The 22,845-nt window shown below is 41.3% G+C and overlaps 1 protein-coding gene across 1 annotated transcript; it reads left to right on the top strand.

The window, feature by feature from the left end:
* Positions 1 to 15,686: 15,686 nt before the first annotated feature.
* Positions 15,687 to 21,384, top strand: PDCD2 (programmed cell death 2). The gene is made up of 6 exons (XM_042940351.1): positions 15,687 to 16,047; positions 16,574 to 16,816; positions 17,175 to 17,306; positions 18,642 to 18,745; positions 19,903 to 20,016; positions 20,779 to 21,384. The coding sequence occupies exons 1-6, from the start codon at positions 15,765 to 15,767 to the stop codon at positions 20,935 to 20,937; spliced, it is 1,035 nt and encodes a 344-aa protein (XP_042796285.1). The 5' UTR covers positions 15,687 to 15,764; the 3' UTR covers positions 20,938 to 21,384.
* The last annotated feature ends 1,461 nt before the right edge of the window (positions 21,385 to 22,845 follow it).

Below are 22,845 nucleotides of genomic sequence, written 5' to 3'. Positions count from 1 at the left end.
GTGATTGCATGAAATGTAATAATATCCATATCATAGGAGTTCCAGAAGGAGAGAGAGAGAGAAAGGGGAAGAAGTTTACTTGAATAAATAGCTGAGAACTTCCCCGGTGTGGGGAAGCAAGCAGACATTCAAATCCAGGAGGCACAGAGAACTCTCTTCAGACATAAGAGGAATCAATCTTCTCCTTGACAAATCTTAATGACACTGGCAAAATACAAAGATAAAGAGAGAATTCTGAAAGCAACTAGGGACAAACAGGCCTTAACCTACAAGGGTAGACACATAAGGGTAGTAGCAGACCTGTCCACTGAAACTTGGCAGGCCAGAAGAGGGTAGCATGAAATATTCAATGCGCTGAACAGGAAAAATATGCAGCCAAGAATCCTTTATCCAGCAAGGCTGTCATTCAGAATAGAAGGAGAGATAAATGTTTTCCCAGACAAAACAAAAACAAAAACGAAAAAACAAAAAAAAAAAACTGAAAGAGTTCATGACCACTAAACCAGCCCTGCAAGCGATCCTAAGGGGTACTCTGTGAGTGGAATGTTGCAAAGACTACAAAGGACATCACTGCAAGCATGAAACATACAATGACACTAAATCCATATCTTTCAACAATAACGCTGAATGGAAATGGACTAAATGCTCCAAACAAAAGACATAGAGTATCAGAATGGATAAAAAAACAAGATCCATCTATATGCCATTTTTTAATTAATTTATTTTTTTTTAATTTACATCCAAGGGCACCTGGGTGGCTCAGTTGGTTGAGCGCCCGACTTCGGCTCAGGTCATAATCTCACAGTTTGTGAGTTCGAGCCCCCCATCAGGCTCTGTGCTGACAGCTCAGAGCCTGGAGCCTGCTTCAGATGTATTCTGTGTCTCCCTCTCTCTCTGCCCCTCCCCCACTCATGCGTGCTCTCTCTCTCTCTCTCTCTCTCAGAAATAAATAAACATTAAAAAAAATTTTACATCCAAGTTAGTTAGCATATAGTGCAACAATGATTTCAGGAGTAGATTCCTTAATGCCCTTTACCCATTTAGCCCATCCCCCCTCCGACAGCCCCTCTCATAACCCTCTGTTTGTTCTCCATATTTAAGAGTCTCTTCTGTTTTGTCCCCCTCCCTGTTTTTATATTATTTTTGTTTCCCTTCCCTTATGTTCATCTATTTTGTCTCTTAAAGTCCTCATATGAGTGAAGTCATATGATTTTTGTCTTTCTCTGACTAATTTCACTTAGCATAATACCCTCCAGTTCCATCCACGTAGTTGCAAATGGCAAGATTTCATTCTTTTTGATTGCCAAGTAATGCTCCATTGTGTGTGTGTGTGTGTGTGTGTGTGTGTGTGTGTGTGTGTGTGTGTGTATCACATCTTCTTTATCCATTCATCCATCAATGGACATTTGGGCTCTTTCCATACTTTGGCTATTGTTGATAGTGCTGCTATAAACATGGAGGGTGCATGTGCCCCTTTGAAACAGCATACCTGTATCCTTTGGATAAATAGCTAGTAGTGCAATTGCTGGGTCGTAGGGTAGTTCTATTTTTTATTTTTTAAGGAATCTCCATACTGTTTTCCAGAGTGGCTACACCAGTTTACATTCCCACCAGCAGTAATATGCCATTTCAGACCTGAGGACACCTTCAGACTGACAGTGAGGGGATGGAGAACCATCTATCATGCTACTGGAAGTCTAAAGAAAGCTGGAGTAGCCACACTCATATCAGCCAAACTAGATTTTAAACTAAAGACTGTAACAAGAGATGAAGAAGGGCATTGTATCATAATTACGGGGTCTTTCCATCAAGAAAAGCTAACAATTATAAATGCTTATGCACCCAATTTGGGATAACCCAAATATATAAATCAATTAATCACTAACATGAGCAATTTTATTGATAAGAATATGGTAATTGCAGGTGACTTTAATACTCCACTTACAACAATGGACAAATCATCTAGGCAGAAAATCAATAAAGAAACAGTGGCCCTGAATGATACACTGGACCAGATGGACTTGACAGACACATTCAGAACTTTTCATCCAAAAGCAGCAGAATACACATTCTTCTTGAATGCACATGGAACATTCTCCAAGACAGATCACATACTGGGCTACAAAACAGCCTTCAATAAATATAAAAGAATTGAGTTCATGCCATGCATATTTTCAGATCACAATGCTATGAAACTTGAAATCAACCACAAGAAAAAGTTTGGAAAACCTCCAAATGCATGGAGGTTAAAGAACATCCTACTAAAGAATGAAGGGTCAACCAGGCATTTAAAAAAGAAATTTAAAAAAACGTATGAAAGCAAATGAAAATGAAAACATGACAGTCCAAACTCTTTGGGATGCAGCAAAGGTAGACCTGAGAGGAAAATACATGGCAATCCAGACCTATCTCAAGAAACAAGAAAAATCCCAAATACAAAATCTAACAGCAAACCTAAAGAAACTAGAAGCAGAACAGCAAAGAAACCCAAAGCCAGCAGAAGAGAAATAATAAAGATTAGAGCAGAAATAAACAATATAGAATTCCAAAAAAAAAAAAACAAAACAAACAAAAAAAAAACAACAACAGTAGAACAGATCAATGAATCTAAGAGCTGTTTTTTTGAAAAAATAAACAAAATTGATAAACCCCTAGCCAGAATTCTCTAAAATAAAAGAGAGAGTACCCAAATGATAAAATCACGAATGGAAAAGGACAGATCGCAATCAACATCACAGAAATGCAAACAATTATCAGAGAATACTATGAAAAATTATATGCCAATAAACTCAACAACCTGGAAGAAATGGACAAATTCCTAGACACCCACACACTACCACAACTCAAACAGGAAGACATAGAAAATTTGAACACACCCATAGCCAGTGAGTAAATTGAATCAGTTTTCAAAAATCTCCAAACAAATAAGAGTCCTGGGCCAGATGGCTTCCCAGGGGAATTCTACCAGACATTTAAAGCAGAGTTAATACCTATCTTTCTCAAGCTGTTCCAAAAAATAGAAATGGAAGGAAAGCTTCTGGACTCATTCTATGAAGCCAGCATTACCTTGATTCCCAAACCAGACAGAGACCCCACAAAAAAGGAGAATTACAGGCCAATATCCCTGATTAATATGGATGCAAAAATTCTCAACAAGATACCAGCAAATCAAATTCAATAGTATATTAAAAGAATTATGGGGAATGCAAGCTGGTGCAACCACTCTGGAAAACAGTATGGAGGTTCCTCAAAAAACTAAAAATAGAAGTACCCACGTTGAAAAAAAAAAATTTAAAAAAAAAAAAAAAAAAAAAGGGGCGCCTGGGTGGCGCAGTCGGTTAAGCGTCCGACTTCAGCCAGGTCACGATCTCGCGGTCTGTGAGTTCGAGCCCCGCGTCAGGCTCTGGGCTGATGGCTCGGAGCCTGGAGCCTGTTTCCGATTCTGTGTCTCCCTCTCTCTCTGCCCCTCCCCCGTTCATGCTCTGTCTCTCTCTGTCCCAAAAATAAATAAAAAACGTTGAAAAAAAAAAATTTTTAAAAAAAGAAGTACCCTACGACCCAGCAATTGCACTACTGGGCATTTATCCACGGGATACAGGTGTGCTGTTTCGAAGGGACACAAACACCCCTATGTTTATAGCAGCACTATCAACAATAGCCAAAGTATGGAAAGAGCCCAAATGTCCATCGATGGATGAATGGATAAAGAAGATGTGGTGTGTCTGTGTGTACACACACACATACACACACACACACACACACACACACACACACACACATACACACACACAATGGAGTATTACTCGGCAATCAAAAAGAATGAAATCTTGCCATTTGCAACTACGTGGATGGAACTGGAGGGTATTATGCTAAGTGAAATTAGTCAGTCAGAGAAAGACAAAAATCATATGACTTCACTCATATGAGGACTTTAAGAGACAAAATAGATGAACATAAGGGAAGGGAAACAAAAATAACATAAAAACAGGGAGGGGGACAAAACAGAAGAGACTCATAATATGGAGAACAAACTGAGGCTTATGGGAGGGCTTGTGGGAGAGGGGATGGGATAGATGGGTAAGGGGCACTAAGGAATCTACTCCTGAAATCATTGTTGCACTACATGCTAACTAATTTGGATGTAAATTTAAAAAAAGAAAAGAGAAAAAAAACATGCCAAGTGTTTGCAAACACAAAGGAACACACATTTACTTTGTGGGTGCAAACTGCATTTTAAAATTCTAACTCTGAAGCTGACAAAAGGAATAGATCAAGTTAATGCTGAGAAAATTGTGATACAATCACTGCAGGATCATTTAAGATTAGGCTTTCAACATCTTGCTTTAATCTACCCCCACAAGATGTTCTTCCCTTTCTCTTCATATTTCCAATAAATAATACCTTACATCTGAAGAACTTCCTACTTTCACATATATTGTCATGGTAAATGAGATGCCAGCAAAGTGCTTTCCAAACACACTGCTTGGTTCCCAGGAGGCACTCAGAAAATGTCTGTCAGCTCCCTTTTCCCTTCTATGATTTATAACATTTGGGAGCTGCCCTAAAGTCCCACAGCTAATAGTAAATGGCTGAAGAGGGGCTCTTCACAATTGTAAGTTGTGAGATGTTAAACTTTAGCACAACACTCGATAGTGTTGCCATTGCTTCACACTGCTTTCTGCCAGTTGCATCAGAAAAAAAAATGTTGCCTTTCTTGTGGCCCACCCCTCGACAACATTCCTTTAGTAGTGTTCAACAATCCTAAATGCAGATTCCTTAAAAAGCCTTTCCTCCTTGGTTTCTGTTTAATTCCTGTACTGATAATCCTCATGCTTCTCTGGATTTTTCCATCTGTATCTCTTTCTCTAATTCACATACCTTAGCCACATGCCAAAAATGTAGACAATATCCCCAAAGTTCTGTCCTCATTTCTCTCATTCCCCTTCATGATTCAGCAATAATCTTCAAACAGATGATTCCTAATGTGATAGATTTTTCTTTGAGCATAAGTGGAGACCTATATTTCAAGCCACCCTCAAGTTTCTTTAGAGATAAATAAATTCCAAGATTAATCAGCATCTTCTCTGTTCAAATCTGCTCTTCCCTCTCTCTCTTTCCTTGCTATTCAGGGCTAAAATTTAAGAATCATTTTGGACTGTTTTCCCCTCCTTCCCTGTATAGTAATAAATTATGAATTTCTGTGCTTTCAACCTCTACAACTTTATTTAACTATCCATCCATGGTGTGCTAGAGCCAGCAGAAGCCAATTGTTAAATTCTCAAACATTTTGCATAAATGTATTAAAAATAAAGGTTATACTTAAAACACACACACATACACACACACACACACACACACACACACACACGCAAAAGAATTAGTCCCTATGATCAAGTGGGATTCATTCCTGACTGCAGGGCTGGTTCAGTAGTCACAAATCAATGCAATACATCACATTAAGAGAAGAAAGGGATAAGAACCATATGATCCTGTTCAATAGATGCAGAAAAAGTATTTGACAAAATACAGCATCCTTCCTTAATAAAAACCCTCAATAAAGTCAGGATAGAAGGAACATACCTTAACATCACAAAAGCCATATATGAAGAGCCCACAGCTAATATTATCCTCAATAGGGAAAAACTGAGAGCTTTCCCCCTGAGATCAGGAACACGACAGGGATGTCCACTCTCACCACTGTTGTTTAACATAGTGTTGTAAGTCTGTGCCTCAGCAATCAGACAACAAAATGAAACAATAGGCATCCAAATTGGCAAAGAAGAAGTCAAACTTTCACTTTTTGCAATGACATGATACCCTACATGGAAAACCCAAAAGACTCCACCAAAAAGATGCTAGAACTGATCCATGAATTCAGCAAAATCGCAGGATACAAATTGATGTACAGAAATCGATTGCATTTCTATACACCAATAATGAAGCAACAAAAAAAGAAATCAAGAAATTGATCCCATTTACAATTGCACCAAGAACCATAAAATACCTAGGAATAAACCTAACCAAAGATGTAAAAGTTTTGTATGCTGCAAACTATAGAAAACTTATGAAAGGAATTGAATAAGACACAAAGAAATGGAAAAACATTCCATGCTCATGGATTGCAAGAACAAATATTGTTAAAATGTCAATACTACCCAAAGCAATCTACACATTCAATGCAATCCCAATCAAAATTGCACTGGCATTCTTCTAAAAACTAGAACAAATAATCCTAAAATTTGTATGGAACCACAAAAGACCCCAAATAGCTAAATTAATGTTGAAAAAGAAAACCAAAGCAGGAGGCATCACAATCCCACACTTTAGCCTCTACTACAAAGCTATAATCATCAAGACAGCGTGATATTGGCACAAAAAACAGACACATAGACCAATGGAACAGAATAGAGAACCCAAAATGTACCCACAAATGTATGGCCAACTAATCTTTGACAAAGCAGAAAAGAATATCCAATGGAATAGAGAGTCTCTTCAGCAAGTGGTGCTGGGAAAACTGGACAGCGACATGCAGAAGAATGAACCCAGACCACTTTCTTACACCAGACACAAAAATAAACTCAAAATGGATGAAAGACCTCAATGTGAGACAGGAAACCATCAAAACCCTAGAGGAGAAAGCAGGCAAAAACCCCTTTGACCTCAGCCGCAGCAATTTCTTGCTTGACACGTCTCCAAAGGCAAGGGAAATAAAATCAAAAAATGAACTATTTGGGATTTCATCAAGATAAAAAGCTTCTGCACTGCAAAGGAAACAATCAACAAGACTACAAGGCAACCAATGGAATGGGAGAAGATATTTGCAAATGACATATCGGATAAAGGGTTAGGATCCAAAATCTATTAAAAAAACTTACCAATCTCAATACCTGAAAAACAAATAATCCAGGGGAAAATGGGCAGAAGACATGAATAGGCACTTTTCCAAGGAAGACATCCAGATGGCCAACAGACACATGAAAAGATGCTCAATGTCACTCATCATCAGGGAAGTAAAAATCAAAACCACATTGAGATACCACCTCACACCAGTCAGAGTGGCTAAAATTAACAACTCAGGAAACAACAGACGCTGGCGAGGATGTGGAGAAATGGGAACCCTCTTGCACTGTTGGTGGGAATGAAAACTGGTGCAGCTGCTCTGGAAAACAGTGTGGAGGTTCCTCAAAAAATTAAAAATAGAACTACCCTATGACCCAGCAATAGCACTACTAGGAATTTATGCAAAGGATACATAAGTGCTCATTCATAGGGGCACAGGTGCCCCAATGTTTACAACAACTCTTTCAACAAGAGCCAAATTATGGAAAGAGCCTAAATGTCCATTGACTGATGAATGGATAAAGAAGATGTGGTTTATATCTACAATGGAATACTACTTGGCAATGAAAAAGAATGGAATCCTGCCATTTGCATGGATAGAACTGGAGGATATTATGCTGAGTGAAATATGTCAGTCAGAGACAGATGTCATATGTTTCACTCATATGTGGAACTTGAGAAACTTAACAGAAGACCACAGGAGAAGGAAAGGGGAAAAAATAGTTTCAAACAGAGAGGGAGGCAAACCATAAGAGACTCTTAAATAGAGAGAACAAACTGAGGGTTGATGGGGGGGAGGGGAAGAGGGGAATATGGGTGATGGGCATTGAGAAGGGTACTTGTTGGAATGAGCACTGGGTGATGTATTAAGCTGTGAATCATGGGAATCTACCCCCAAAACCAAGAGCACACTGTATACACTGTATTTTAGCCAACTTGACAATACATTATATCAAAAAAATTATTTAAGAAAATAAAAATAAATAAAATAAAATAAAGCAGAGTTGATACCTATTCTTCTCAAACTGTTCCCAAAAAGTAGAAATGGAAGGAAAACTTCCAAATTCATTCTATAAGGCCATCGCTACCTTGATTCCAAAACCAAAAAAGACCCCACCAAAAAGGAGAATTACAGGCCAATATCCCTGATGGTCATGGATGTAAAAATTCTCAATAAAATATTAGCAAATCAATTTCAACAGCACATTAAAAGAATTATTCACTACGATCAAGTGGGATTTATTCTTGGACTGCAGGGCTGGTTCAATATTCGCAAATCAATCGACGTGATATGCCACATTAACAAAAGAAAGGATAAGACCATATGATCCTGTCAATAGATACAGAAAAACACTTGACAAAATATAGAATCCTTTCTGGATAAAAACTCTCAACAAAATAGGGATAGATGGAACAGATTTCAACATCATGTAGGCCATATATAAAGACCCACAGCTAATATCATCCTTAATGGGGAAAAACTGAGAGCCTTTCCGCTATGGTCAGGAACAAGACAAGGATGCCCCCTCTCACCACTGCTATTGAATATAGTACTGGAAGTCCTAGTCTCAGCAATCGGACAACAAAAAGAAATAAAAGGCATCCAAATTGGCAAAGAAGAAGTCAAACTTTCACTATTTGCAGATGACATGATACTCTATGTAGAAAAACTGAAAGACTCAAGCAAAAAATTGCTAGAACTAATACATGAATTCAGCAAAGTCACAGGATATAAAATCAACATGCAGAAATCTGTTGCATTTCTATACACCAATAATTAAGCAGCAGAAAAAGATATCAAGGAATTGGTCCTATTTGCAGTTGTACCAAAAACAATAAAATACCTAATAATAAGCCTAACTAAAGAGGTACAAGACTGTACTCTGAAAACTCTTATGAAAGAAATTGAAGAAGACACAACGAAATGGAAAATCACTCTATTCTCACAGATTGGAAGAACACTGTTAAAATGTCTCTAGTACCCAAAGCAATCTATACATCCAAAGCAATCCCTTTCAAAGTGCCACCAGCATTTTTTGCAGAGCTAGAACAAACAATCCTAAAATGTGTATGGAATTAGAAAGGATCCTGAATAGCCAAAGCAATCCCAAAAAAGAAAGACAAAACTGGAGGCACCACAATTCCAGATTCCAAGCTATATTACAAAGCTGTAGTCATCAAGAAAGTATGGTACTGGCACAATAACAGACACACAGATCAATGAAACAGAATAGAGAACCCAGAAGTGGATCCAGAGCTATATGGTCCACATCTTCAACAAAATAGAAAAGAATATCCAATGGAAAAAAAGACAGTCTCTTCAGCAAATGGTATTGGGAAAACTGGACAACAACATGCAGAAAAATGAAACTGAACCACTTTCTTACACCATACACAAATATAAATTCCAAATGGATGAAAGACCTAAGTGTGAGACGGGAAACCATCAAAATCTTAGAGAAGAACACAAGCAGCAACTTCTTTGACCTCAGCCAGGGCAACTTCTTACTAGACACATCTCCAGAGGCAAGGGAAACAAAAGCAAAAATGAACTATTGGGACCTCATCAAGATAAAAAGCTTCTGCACAGTGAAGAAAAAAAATCTACAAAACTAAAAGGCAGTCTACAGAATGGGAGAAGATATTTACAAATGACATATCTGATAAAGACTAGTTCCAAAAATCTATAAAGAACTTATCAAACTCGACACCCAAAAAACAAATAACCCAGTTAAGAAATGGGAAGAAGATATGAATAGACGCTTTTCCATAGAAGACATCCAGATGGCCAACAGACACATTGAAAGTTGTTCAACATCACCCATCATCAGGGAAATACGAATCAAAACTACAATGAGCTATTACCTCACACCTGTCAAAATTGCTAAAATTAACAACTCAGGAAACAACAGATGTTGGGGAGGATGGGGAGAAAGGGGAAAGCTTTTATACTATTGGTGGGAATGCACACCGGTGCAGCCAGTCTGGAGAACAGTATGGAGGTTCCTCAAAAAGTTAAAAATAGAGCTACCCTACGACTCGGCAACTGTACTCCTAGGCATTTACCCAAAGAATAAAAAAATACTGATTTGAAGGGGCACTTGCACCTCGATGTTTATAGCAGCACTATCAACAGTAGCCAAATTATGTAAAGAGCCCAAATGTCAATCAGCTGGTGAATGGATAAAGAAGACGTGGTATATATATACAATGGAATATTACTCATCCATAAAAAGGAATGAAAATGCCTCCATTTGCAATGACATGGATGACACTAGAGTGTATTATGCTAAGCAAAATAAGCCAGAGAAAGATAAATACCATATGATGTTACTCATGTGAAACTTACTAAACAAAAAATAGATGAACATAGTGGGGAGAAAAAGAGAGAGGTAAACCATAAAACAGACTCCTAACTAGAGGCCAAACTGAGAGTAGCTGGAGGGGGGTGGGGTGGGGGATGGGCTAAATGGATGATGGGTATTATGGAGGGCACTTGTGATAGGCATTGGGTGTTATATATGTAAGTGATGGACCACTAAATTCTCCTCCTGAAACAAATTACAAAACCGGGAAAATATTTAAAATGGGGTTTTTTTTATTTTAAAAACCAATAAGTCATTTTTAAATTTTTTTAATTTACTTTTTAAAAAAATTTTTTTAATGTTTAATTATTTTTGAGACAGAGAGAGACAGAGCATGAATGGGGGAGGGTGAGAGAGAGGGAGACACAGAATCTGAAGCAGGCTCCAGGCTCCGAGCTGTCAGCACAGAGCCCGACGTGGGGCTTGAACTCACAGACCGTGAGATCATGACCTGAGCCGAAGTCGGAAGCTTAACTGACTGAGCCACCCAGGCGCCCCAATAAGTCATTTTTTTTAAATGCCCAACCAGTTTTCCTCACTACTGCTAAGGTCATCTAAACAAGGAAAAGTTGGAGAAACTGTCACAGCAAAGAAAATCCCAAAACGACATGCTGACTACATGTCATGGAGCAGGAAAAGGTAGAACAGAGGGAACATGGATAAATTATAGACCTCAGTTAAAATAACACATTAATATTGGCTCATTAATTGTGACAATTATGAAGAAAACTAGAAAGAGAGGAGAAATTAAAGGTCCAATAAGAGAAACCTATTGCATCAGACTGGAAACCTAGAGGAGATGAGCCAGCCATGGCCCACCCAGTGAGGACAGTGTGCACAGAGGGGCTCAGGGATTATTGATCCTGATGTGTCAGCTATGACTGTTTGAATTGCAAGCAAATGAACATACTTACCGAGGTAAAATAACTTAGTATTTTTTAATGGTAGAAATAAAGTAATACTTGCCAGAAGCACGTTAAGAATGGGTTTGGATCTGGCAGGCCCAGGGGCTCACACTCTCCCAGGGTGACCTGGACCCTCTCCAAACCTCCATCCTGCCAAATGCCTTTGGGGAGGCTCCATTCAGAGGTTTCTCTCACTGTGTCTGGGGCCTCCAGCAACTCCAGGCTGACACCCACTCACTGTCCATTCTACTGGGAAAGGTTTCTACTTCCCTTAGGATCCCTGAAAAGTCATGGGGTTAAGTATCTTTGGCCTGGCTTGGGTCACATTCTCATCCTTGAAGTCATCAGAGCACCCAGAGGATGGAGATGGGGTTGGCTAGACTTGGATCATGTGCCCAACACTGAGGCAGATGGGAGGTGGGGGCTGCCCTCTGGAACTGTTTGCATGGGAGACAAGCGAGATGTAGTTCCCAAAGGCAAGCTAAGTTACTGGACTTGGGCATGACAATGGATGCCAGTTTGGGAAAGCAGCAAACTCCACATCACTGACGGCCAACTGCACAGCACTGTAATCTGCTGTGCCCAAGAAAGCAAGGGGTTCACTTAGGGCCAGGGACTGCAGTGGTCCATCCAGTGCTCTTGCTGTCCTCCCACGATGGCAAAACACTCTTCCAGCTGCAGAAAAACTAACTTTGCTGTTGGTGGTAAACTCAAGGCTCCTGCTTTGGGCATTGGGTCCTCAAGTCTCAGAGACTAGAAGACACACAGACCTCATTGTGTCCCTGGAAGGAGGGAGCCCAGGAGTAACACCTGCCCCCTGACCACATTAATCACCCATTCTCAACGAACAAACTGGTCCATATTACAGTCTCCTCTCTCTCCTTTACAAAGAGCAGAGACCAAATGTATAGTAAGGAAATTATTGCTCAGTGAAGCAATAGGAGACCCAAGGATTACTCCACAGCATGAAATCCCCAGTTGGCAGGCTTTCTGGAGGCCACGGTCCCTGGGTCATGCATGTGGTTCTCTGAGACCCCACAGCCTCAGTGAGAAACTACTCACTAGGAGACACAGTTGTTCCTATTTCCTTGATTCTTAACAAGTATGCATTTCAAAGGTTTATACTACAATCTGGAGGCCAAAGGACTGCAGAGCCAGTCTGCTGTATGCCCGTTGTAGCCAGGGCCACATTCTGTATTTGGAGGTTTATTGCCGCTCTTGGCAGGCTAAGAGTGAGGGAGGAGGTGCTTGTCTCAACCACACAGATGCTGGGAATGAAAACATACATTGGAACTGTCTACACTGCCTATGAACCTGTTAAGTTGCCCAGCAGCACAGTCAGCTCAGTAATGGGCCATGAGGATTGTCAGGAGCCAGGCTGCCCTGAGCTGAAGGACCACAGATGCCTGCCTGGATGGTTGTCCTGTCTGAGACCTGATTATCTACTGGTGATCACTCAGATGGGACGAAGGATCCACCCAGTGCCAGGAGGGCCCCACCAGCCCACAAGAAGGGGGCTGGTAAGTCACCACACCTCATCCTATATAAAACCACATATGTCTACTGAGTGCCCTCATGGGTCAGAGCTGTGCTGGAACCTGGGAACCCCCAGGCAGAGTGGAGTCAGCAGCACCCTTCCCAGGAGGGACAGTGGAAGGATCCTGCATGATCTCTGAGGCTATTCACAATCCATGATCAGAGTCGAGTTGAATTTGAAACAGTCAGTGACCAGGTGGATATTTCACTCTTTTTTTTAGAGCCCAACACTGAGAGGCAAGAAACCAGTGCTCCCCAAATCAACTCCGAATGCATGAGAGTCCTCTCCATCCTAGAGGCTCAGAAAGAGGAGAAACAGAGAAGAGACATAAGATAGGGAAGGGGGCCACTTATGATAAAGCCAAACCCTGACCCTGACACAGAACAAGGCCTTGTCCCAAATATCAACCTTGACACTGACCCAGAATGTAAGGCTGACCTAGACCCAGACCAAGACCAAGACCCTGACCTTGACCCTGACCCAGTCCCTAGCCCCTGACCCTGCCCAACAAATAAGGAATATCAAGTGAGAATAATGAGAAACTAGACTCCAAAAGACAGGTCCAGTGTGGATTGTGGAGATTCAAATGTCTGGCTGCATATTCGGGGCTGTGATGGCTGTGCAAAACCACTAAAGGCCCTAAACAAAGGTAAGGATGTCAAATATGCCAATTTTTTGTCCAGAGTTGAGTAGAGACTTGGTTCCAAGAGTCCTTGTTCTTGGTGGCTTCCAAAGGACAAACTAGCCATTCCCACCAATAATACACAATGAGAGACTGTCCTGCAGTTGTGACCTAGGGGCAGTTCTTCTGATAAGCCTCATTTTCTCCTCAGTGTTTTAGGAAAACACCTTTTGCTCTTTATAGACCTAAAATTATTAAGTGGTCCTTGTAAATTCCCTTCTTTAGGTGGAAGAGTCTAGTGTCTAGGTGATCTGAGGCCAACGGCGGGCAGTGTGGGAGCATGTGTGTTCAGCAGCAAAATGACTCATACTCACCAGGGCTCATTCAATGCAGATATTCTGCAATATTGGCAACAGGTAAGATTTGAACTGCTGGCTTGCTCCTTTTACTTGGGGGTAATGAAGTGAGTCACAGGGAACGTCATCTGAACCTCAGCAAAATAAAGACTCATAAAAAAAAAAAAAAAAACATTGCCTTGAGATGACAGTTTGGGAGATGCTAGATCATATCCAGGGGGAGGTGTGTACCTCAACAGAGGGGTAGGAAGGGGGCATGAGGACCAAAAAGATCACATTGGAGAACATCCACTCAGAGACTTAGGAAGACAGAGGAGTAAAGGTCGTATCAATCCCTGAAATGAAAGTTGATGTTTTCAGATCCATTGTAGTAAAGACAGAAACTAAAGCTGAACCATAGACTACAAGCATTCTGACAGTAATTCAGGGTAAAGAGGGCACAGATTTGAACATCTGTCCACTAAAAATATGCTAGAATTCATAATAAATTGATTCCAAGTTAAATGTTTTCAGTAATTAATAATAAAAAAACAGAGGTGTCTACAGTAGGAACCGAAACAGATCTCACAAATGGGTTTCAGTTTTGAAGAAGTGTCTCTGGCATTACCCATCTTCATATGCTTGAATTGTATGTATCACAAACTTGTGGTGTGAAAAGTCACGGGATTCCCTAAAAAGCCTGGGACTCCACTGCTGGAAAGAAAAGTTTACTAAGAACAATTTAGTTGGAGCAGGTTGTCACTGGCATGAAGCAAACCGTTACTCAACAATCTGCTTTTACATATCCTGTACTGTGGACCTAACCAGAAGTCAAAGCTACCTTACCCATGAGCGGGGCTCTCACTCTTCCCTAGCCTCAATGGACAGAGAATAGACTAGCTCTTCTCCCTCACAACTCAATTCATATCTACAAATACCCAATCTTAGAAGGGATGTTGCTTACTCAATTTCAAGATTGCAGTTTTTAAAAATAAGCATTCTCATATTGTTTTTCCTTTCAGTAAAACAGAACTTAATTTAGTTGCTTAAGAATCCAAGAATGATTAAGATGTGCTTTTGAAAACAAAATAACACTAAAGAGGTAACACTAAGATGAAAGAATGTTGTTATGTTTCATGGTTGTTTGGTGGTTTTAGTGGTTTTTGTTTTAGAGAGAGAGAGAGCAGGCAGGGGAAGAGCAGAGGGAGAGGGAGAGAGAATCTTAAGCAAGCTCAACGCTCAGCTCAAAGCTGGATGAGGGGCTCGATTCCATGACCCTGGGATCATGGCCTGAGCTGAAATCAAGAGTTGGAGGCTTAACCGACTGAGCCACCCAGGCACCCCATTATATGTTTTAACTCTATAAAGTTTAAATAAAATTAAAGAAACTTGTTTTCAAAAGAAAGGACATGTTAGATGTAATTTTGCTATAAAATAGGTACTAGAAATAGAAGCATCTGGGCCATAGCTGAATCCCACCTACATTCGCTCATGCCTCCTTGAGATTTAAACAAGAAACAGCCAACAAAATCCTCATGGCGCCAGGAGAAGGGGCCCAGGATAATGGGATGGCCAGGCGTTGGCCCCGCACGGGCAGGTTTTGGGGTTTGGCCCACAGGCAGCTCCCAGTGTCAGCTGCCACGTGCAGGTGGCAGGCTGCTGCAGGAAAAGGAGCAGGGACAGTAGCTCCATGGTCCTTTTCACTTTTGTGGATTGCAGTTTCACACTTGTTGCATTCTAGTTGAATTTTTATTGTAAACTTTTACTTAAAAAAATAAAACTCTCAGTGTTTGAAGTGGCAATGGCCGACAAGTCCAAAGAGCAGGGCAGAGGAAAAAACCAAAACCAAGGACACAGTTGAAATACTTGAACCAGCTGGTGAACATGCACACACCTCCTCTTGGCTCATTAGGATAAATCCCTAACCCTAACCCTAACCCCTAACCCCTAACCCCTAAAAGCTACCCCCACCCTCACGTCACGGGACCGGAAATTAGGGTCGCACCGAGCGTGCTTACATCGGGCTATTTCCTTAGTCCCGCCTCCTCTCCCTTGTTACCCAATCGCTTCTGACTCGCCGTTCTGCGCGCCTTCCGGTGGCCAACTTCCGCCTTCCGGCCAGACAGTCCGAGCGTGCGAGTGGCCGGTCTTTCCAGCTGCATGGCGGTGGCCAGCGCGGGGCCGGCTGAGCTGGGCTTCGTGGAAGCAGCGCCGGCGTGGCGGCTGCGCAGCGAGCAGTTCCCAAGCAAGGTGGGCGGGCGGCCGGCGTGGCTGGGCGCTGCCGGGCTGCCGGGGCCAGAGGAGCTGGCCTGCGCGCTGTGCGGCCGCCCGCTGGCCTTCTTACTGCAGCTCTACGCGCCGCTGCCCGACCGAGCCGACGCCTTCCACCGCTGCCTCTTCCTCTTCTGCTGCCGGGTGCCGCCGTGCTGCGCCGGTTTGCGCGGTGAGCGGTCGCTGCTCCCGAGCCAGGGCCCGGGTCACGTATGCGAAGGGCAGCGCCTGGGGGCGGCGGCGGGGGGGGGGGGGGCGGTGGAGAGTCCAGCGCAGCGCCTGGCCCCCGCCCCCCGCCCTGCTCGGCTTCCTCAAGCATCCTGGGCCCCAGCTTTTGAGTTTAATCGATTGGTACGAAGTAGGCGTTGTTATACTGAAATAATGAAAATTGTTTTTTAGAAAGCTGGGCCCAATAACGTTTCCATATTTGTGTAGAATCAATGTAACTTAACTGTTAGTCTCATTATTTAATTATATTGAATAAGCCCAAAGATCCAATTCAAATTGCTGTGGGTACCAAACTGGTTTCTTGTTCTTTTTCACTTTTTTTTCCCCTTTTCTCCCCTTTCGGAAAATAAGATCACTGAAATCAAAACCTGTGGTCTTTTCAGTCCTGTGTGGACCAGAGTCTCCAATATTTGGATTGCTATATTGTTTTACTTACGGTATTTACAACATCTCTTCTCATTTTCTTATAGTTTTTAGAAATCAGCTACCGAGGAAAAATGACTTTTACTCCTATGAACCACCTTCTGAGAATCCTCCTCCAGAGACAGGAGAGTCTGTGTGCCTCCAGCTCAAGTCTGGTGCTCATCTCTGCAGAGTTTGTGGCTGTTTAGGCCCCAAAACATGCTCCAGATGTCACAAGGCACATTACTGCAGTAAGGAGCATCAGACTCTAGACTGGAGATTGGGACATAAGCAGGCTTGTACACAGTCAGGTGAGTCAGTTCATGTAAGTTTCAGCTCCGTTTCATAGCATCTGTCAACCCAGGTTTTTTGTTTTGAGGATAAAAGTTAAGATTAAAGAAAGTATGATACTTTTCCAAAATTTTGGTAACTGGTGATATGAACAGCTCTATGAAAGGAACTGTGACGTCCCACCTACTCAGTTATGTCCCACACTTGCCTCAATACAGGCATTTAATTTATGACCCATAACCTGAAATGCTGGAACTACATATATTTATTTGGCAAAAATGTTAACTACATAGAATATGCTTTAGAAATGGGAAATTATTAGACCCTCTATAAAACTAAATGACTAGTAATTATGCTAGTTACCTTTTCTTGTTTCAGAATATTTGGACACAACAATTCCAGATCACAACTTCCTTTTTCCAGAATTTGAAATTGTAATAGAAACAGAAGATGAGATTACACCTGAAGTTGTTGAAAAAGAAAATGAATCAGAAATTATAGGAAGCATGGGTAAGGGATCAGTTTTAGAACCTTTATTCATTAAGTGATTAAATATAATGCTTGAAAGAAAAGGCTCAGTATGTCAAGAAAAGAGGTAGGTACTGATAGGAAAAGTTAACCCACTTTGGAGTATGTAGCCTATACTATTCAAATATTATATCATTTGAAAATATACTTCCTGTACCTCCCCTCCTTGGCATATGTATCAGATATATTCTAGTTCTGATAAAGACATGTCAGGGCAAGTATCCACATGGTCATTTGGGTAGGGCTCCACAAGATGCTTGAAACTTGCTACGTTCCTCTGGATCCAAGATAGGTTTCTCAGATCGAGATCAAATAAGTGAGAGTGCTTAGTGTTTGGCGGGTGACCAGGGTCGTTTAAATGTTTCTCTTTCGTGTGGCCGGTTTCAGATTCGCAGTTTTACAGGTTATCTAGAGATGAACACACTCTAGGTGTAGTGCCTAGGCCAAAGCAAATACCTAAGAGACAGATTAGTAGCCAACATTTATCCAACACTTAGTCTGTATCAAGGGCTGTTTGTGCGTGATCTCATTAAAATCCTGAAAGCAGTAGAGTTAGAAACTGTACTTCATTTTGCAGTGAGGGATTTGAGGTTTTCCATGTAATTTGTTTGGTCATGTAACCGAAGCTGTTAACGTTTTAGAACTGTAGTTTGAGCTCACGTGATATTGACTCCAGAATTTGAGCCCTCGGGCACTACAAAAGTAGGTTTTAGAATCTAAATAGACTTTAGAATATCAGCTCACTGGTTTATAGTTCATATTCAGGTGATATCAAAAATATTCTTTGGTACGTGTAACCCAGACTAAATTCTGTTGAGGACAGCAGTGGTTCAGATAGCTGGGATTCCTGGAGAGGAGTGTGAGGAACAAGTGGGTAGGGCAACAGGGAGCTTGTGGTGGCTGAATGAGTATAACAGCTGGGAAAAATGCATGAAACACGAAGAGATAGGGAGAGTCCAGATGCCTAAAGGGCAGTAGTGAAAATAAAAGGGTCAATATCTGCTGGGTGTCCTGTCATCTCTGCTGGACACAAGTCCTAAACCCAGGACTTGGGTCTGTTCTTTTCAGTTGAAGCTTTAAAGAGAGGTACTTACTAGGAACCTACACAGTAAAGTGGAGTGACTGGAAAGTCAGATGGTCTTGAAGGACCAACTTCAATGAATTAAAAGTTCAGGGAAAGCCTGTGGGAACATCTGGCCTTCACTCCAATTTAACGCTAAGTTGGTTGTTTGAAATTTCCTTTCCTCGGCATGTGGAAGATGTCAGGGCATGGGGATTATTCCTATTGTCCTAACAGTTACATTGATGATTTTTCAGGTGAAGTACCTGAGGAGGAATTGGATTCCATGGCAAAACATGAATCCAGGGAAGATAAAATTTTCCAGAAGTTTAAAACTAAAATAGCCCTTGAGCCAGAACAGGTAAACTAGAATTCATACAACTCTTTATGTTCTTTTCAGGTGGTGTTTTCAGGGTAAAACCCCTGAAAAGAGATAACTACAATAAAGCTAGGGTCTTGTTACAGGAATCCTTCACACAGATGGTCTGCTGATCCTTTCAGTAGTTACTGAAAGACTACAGGTTGTACTGTTTATCATGTAGGGTCTATAGTCTAAAGAAAGGATCAGAGCTAGCAGATGAATAAGATACTGCCTGTGATGCAAGAAGTTTGCACCAGTGGCAGAAAGAAAAAAATATTTTTGCCCATGTGTCCAACAGGGAACTCTTGCTTATGAAACCAACATGACATGTGACACAAACCCTGGTTTTGTGAAAAGAAAAATGCGCTTTGGTGTTGGCGAGAGTCCTGGATCCTTGAGTTACACTATAAGCTCTGATGTCACTCCATCTCCAGTGTGAAAAAACAGGGTGGTTGTGCGGATGAAGGGAGGGTATAGGCACATAGCAAGTGCTCAGCAGACGTTTCTCTTCTTCATCTCTGTTCTTCCATTAACATCATTCTTAAAGACATTCGCCATAAACCTAAATCACTGAAGGAAACTCAGCTAAACTCCTATAAAGCAGTCACTGAATCAAGTACCCAGGGGAAGAAGATCATGGGAAGAACAGACCCGGGTCCTAAACACCGAGAAGGTAGTTTTTAGCAATGTATATGCTTGTGACAAAACAGGAAGGCCACTCCGTTGATGTATAACACCTAATGAAATTTATCTCTGTAGTATTTATCTAAACAAGTGTTTCACTTGGCATTTGTCCCTTTAAAATTTTTAACTGAGTTTAAAACAGGTTCCTTTTATCTGTGAAAGTAAGCACAAACTCTGGGCTACATTTTGGATTCAGAAACTACACAAAATACTCTTAGGATTCTGATTCTAACCATATTATCTTTTATGAAATACGATCTTGATAACCCAAGTCAGATAAGCTAAAATGATGACACTGAGAAAGCATTAATGGTGCCAGGTCTGAGGTGAGGGAACCTCACTGTGTTTCAGATGAGTGAGGGGAACTCGTGTAGGAGCATGTGCAGAGTTTCTCCAGATTATCAAAGCACATGCTACCAAGGGAGACTTAGGTGAGATGTTTGTGATTTGAACATGATCCTGATTGATTTTAGGTTCTCAGATATGGCAGAGGGATTGCACCCATCTGGATCTCTGGTGAAAATATCCCTCAAGAAAAGGATATTCCAGATTGCCCCTGTGGTGCCAAGAGAATATTTGAATTCCAGGTATGACCTCAAAAAGTATTCTAATATACAGTCACCCTGGGTTATGTAATTAAATGCTATAAAACTTCACTGAAGTAACATATGCACATGGGTCCTGTTATTTACAGCAAGTGCCTTGTCCCACCTAAGGGACACCTTGGTCCCACCTTGTTCCCTGGAGGGAAATGTCTTTTACTGTTTTATCTGGTAGTCCTTTCTCTTTCTCATTAATGTGCTTTTTCTGACAACTTGTCAGTTTATTAGTTTTTAGACATTATCCGTTGACTGACTTGTACAATGAAAAGGATTTAAATGTAGTTGCTTCTATCATCTTGACCACCCCTCCCCACCTCTCGGTATGGTTAAATCATCATTTTTAGTGTCTGCATTTTGTTACATTTGTAATTTTAAATATACCTTCTTTTCTTGTTCTGGCACTTACGGCCTTTGTACTTGGTGACAGGAAGTGTTTCAGAGGCCCTACTCAGTTTAGGGTTTTTGGATTTGGTAGGGAAAAAATGGATATAATCATGAAGATGGGTTTTCAGAAGGAACTGTTATCACAATCCATTTGGGTTGGGTAGAAATGCTCTTGTACTGTGGATTTACTAACCTTACAAAGTGGTAGGTGATACTTGTTTCTTGAGTAAAAAAATGAATTGTGAAAACTATATCCAAAATTAAGTTAGTGTCAAAGCTGGAGACTGAAACACCCAAGATCCCTATCACCCTGGCAAGGAAGGTATGTTGAAAACAGACCTAATTGTGTCATCCTCTCCTCAGGTCATGCCTCAGCTGCTCAACTACCTGAAGGCCGACACTCTGGGCACGAGTGTCGATTGGGGTGTTGTAGCTGTCTTCACCTGTGCTGAAAGCTGCAGACTGGGGATTGGCTACACAGAGGAATTTGTTTGGAAGCAAGATATAACAGATACACCCTAAAGACAACATCATAAAGCCTTACAAATGCTCATACTGTCTTAGGCCTTGCAATTCCATTACCAGGACTTTATCCTAAGGAAATAATTATACCAGAGACAAAGATGTTGTTTTTGGTGAGTTTACAATGTGTAAATATTAGTGAAACAAAAATGTCCAGTGACAAGTAAATAAATTTTGGTGTATTCCTACAGCAGAAGGTAATGCAGTCTTAATGATACAGACCTATATGCACATCAAGTAAGATAACAGGTTTAAAGGGACACCAAGATATTCATAGTATGTTCATATCCTTTATAAAAGTATTTTTATATGTTTATGTTCACAGAAATCTGGAAAGGTACATACTTGGTGTGAACTAATTAACTATGAATGGTAAGACTAAGTGAAGTGATTGGTTTACCTGTGTTTGTTTCTTTCTACTTGAATAAAAGTGGGTTAATTGCCTAATTAAGACAATCTATTAGAGTGTTTTTCCTCCTAAAATTTGCAGTGTTAAAACCAAGAGAAAATTATTTGGGTAAAACCTGAAGAGATTTGTCTGGTAATCAGACAGGCTGTAGTATACATAGAAGTCCAGAACAATGAGAAAAATAGGCTGGTGCGTGTGAGGACTTCAACTGAATTTGAAGAGAAGCTCTACCTCAAAACAACCTTGATCAGCCAGCAGCACTGCTCAAAAGAGACTACAAGGCAAGAATGATGGTCTTCCCCTCTATCTCAGTACCACATGGGAAGTAAACCCAAGGAAGGAGGTAGGAATGAGGCGCTGGAATTTCCCTAGGGAAATCTAGCCCAGGACACAGCAGCCTGAGGGAAGGCCCTGAGGTCAGCCAAATCTGTTAACCATGCTAAGGCTCCTAGCCCCGAGTGCTTTACAGTGATGTCTTTGAACAGGAGTGATGCCAGCCCAGGACTAAAGCAAGCATGAAGGACATTGCTGTTGGTCAGTGCTTGAGGACCGACAGCTAATCTACATTGGTTCATATTCTCCCACACCTATCCCCGCTGGCCTGGAAGTGGCACTGCCGCCCTAAGTACATCTTCTTGGATGTTACACCATCTGTTAATGTCACCGACTGCTTGGCTATTTGACTGTAATTTTAGCTGAGCAAGTCCTGGCTTGTTAGCCCATGTTATATGTGTACCTATATTTAAAAAAGATTTGTGTATAAAATACAGTGAAATGGAGCACATGGGTGGCTCAGTCGGTGAAGTGTCTGACTTTGGCTCAGGTCATGATATCCCGGCTCATGGGTTCGAGTTCGTGTTGGGCTCTGGGCTGACAGCTCGGAGCCTGGAGCCTGCTACCAATTCTGTGTCTCCCTCTCTTTCTGCCCCTCCCCTGCTCATGCTCTGTCTCTCAAAAATAAACAAATGTTAAAAGAGAGAGAGAGAGAAGAGAGAACACCAGAGACTTGACTCCTCACAAAAGAACATGGCACTTCTGTAGTCTTTACAAAGGTATCAAGCCTCTGTCTGGATGCAGCTACTCATTTGCAGGAAATACAGAGAACAGAAGAACAGGCTGAATAACACCATGAATTTGAAAATAGCAAAACATATACTGAAAGAAACTACCAGCTAAATGGTCTGTAAATTTTAAGGAAAAGAGATGGAAGAGGAATATAAGGAATACGTGCATAAAAACACGGAATTTTTTTTAATGGAAGACTGCCCTATATTAGTAATTTAGGTGATGACTACAAAATTCAAGATAACATCTATTGGTGGGTGGTGCTGTGGCTGGGCAGGAGCAGGAGGGGTTTCAGGGACACAGGCAAGGTTCCAGGTGGTGGCTGCAGGGGTGTCTACTGAGGAGTACACTGTGCTGGACATATTTGTTAGGCTATCTGTGTGTGTGGTGTTTCACAGGTAGAAGTTTCAGAATTCAGAAGAGTGATTAGGAAG

This window comes from Panthera leo, chromosome B2 (assembly GCF_018350215.1).
Source record: "Panthera leo isolate Ple1 chromosome B2, P.leo_Ple1_pat1.1, whole genome shotgun sequence".
NCBI lineage: Eukaryota > Metazoa > Chordata > Mammalia > Carnivora > Felidae > Panthera > Panthera leo.
The sequence above is the reverse complement of the archived record's forward strand: the minus strand, read 5'-3'. Positions and strand labels throughout refer to the sequence as shown.

Coding starts and splice junctions, on each gene's coding strand:
- PDCD2 (XM_042940351.1), top strand. CDS start 15,765: ATGGCGGTGGCCAGCGCGGGGCCGGCTGAGCTGGGCTTCGTGGAAGCA. Junction 16,048..16,573: donor GTGCTGCGCCGGTTTGCGCG/GTGAGCGGTCGC, acceptor ATTTTCTTATAG/TTTTTAGAAATCAGCTACCG. Junction 17,307..18,641: donor AGAAATTATAGGAAGCATGG/GTAAGGGATCAG, acceptor ATGATTTTTCAG/GTGAAGTACCTGAGGAGGAA.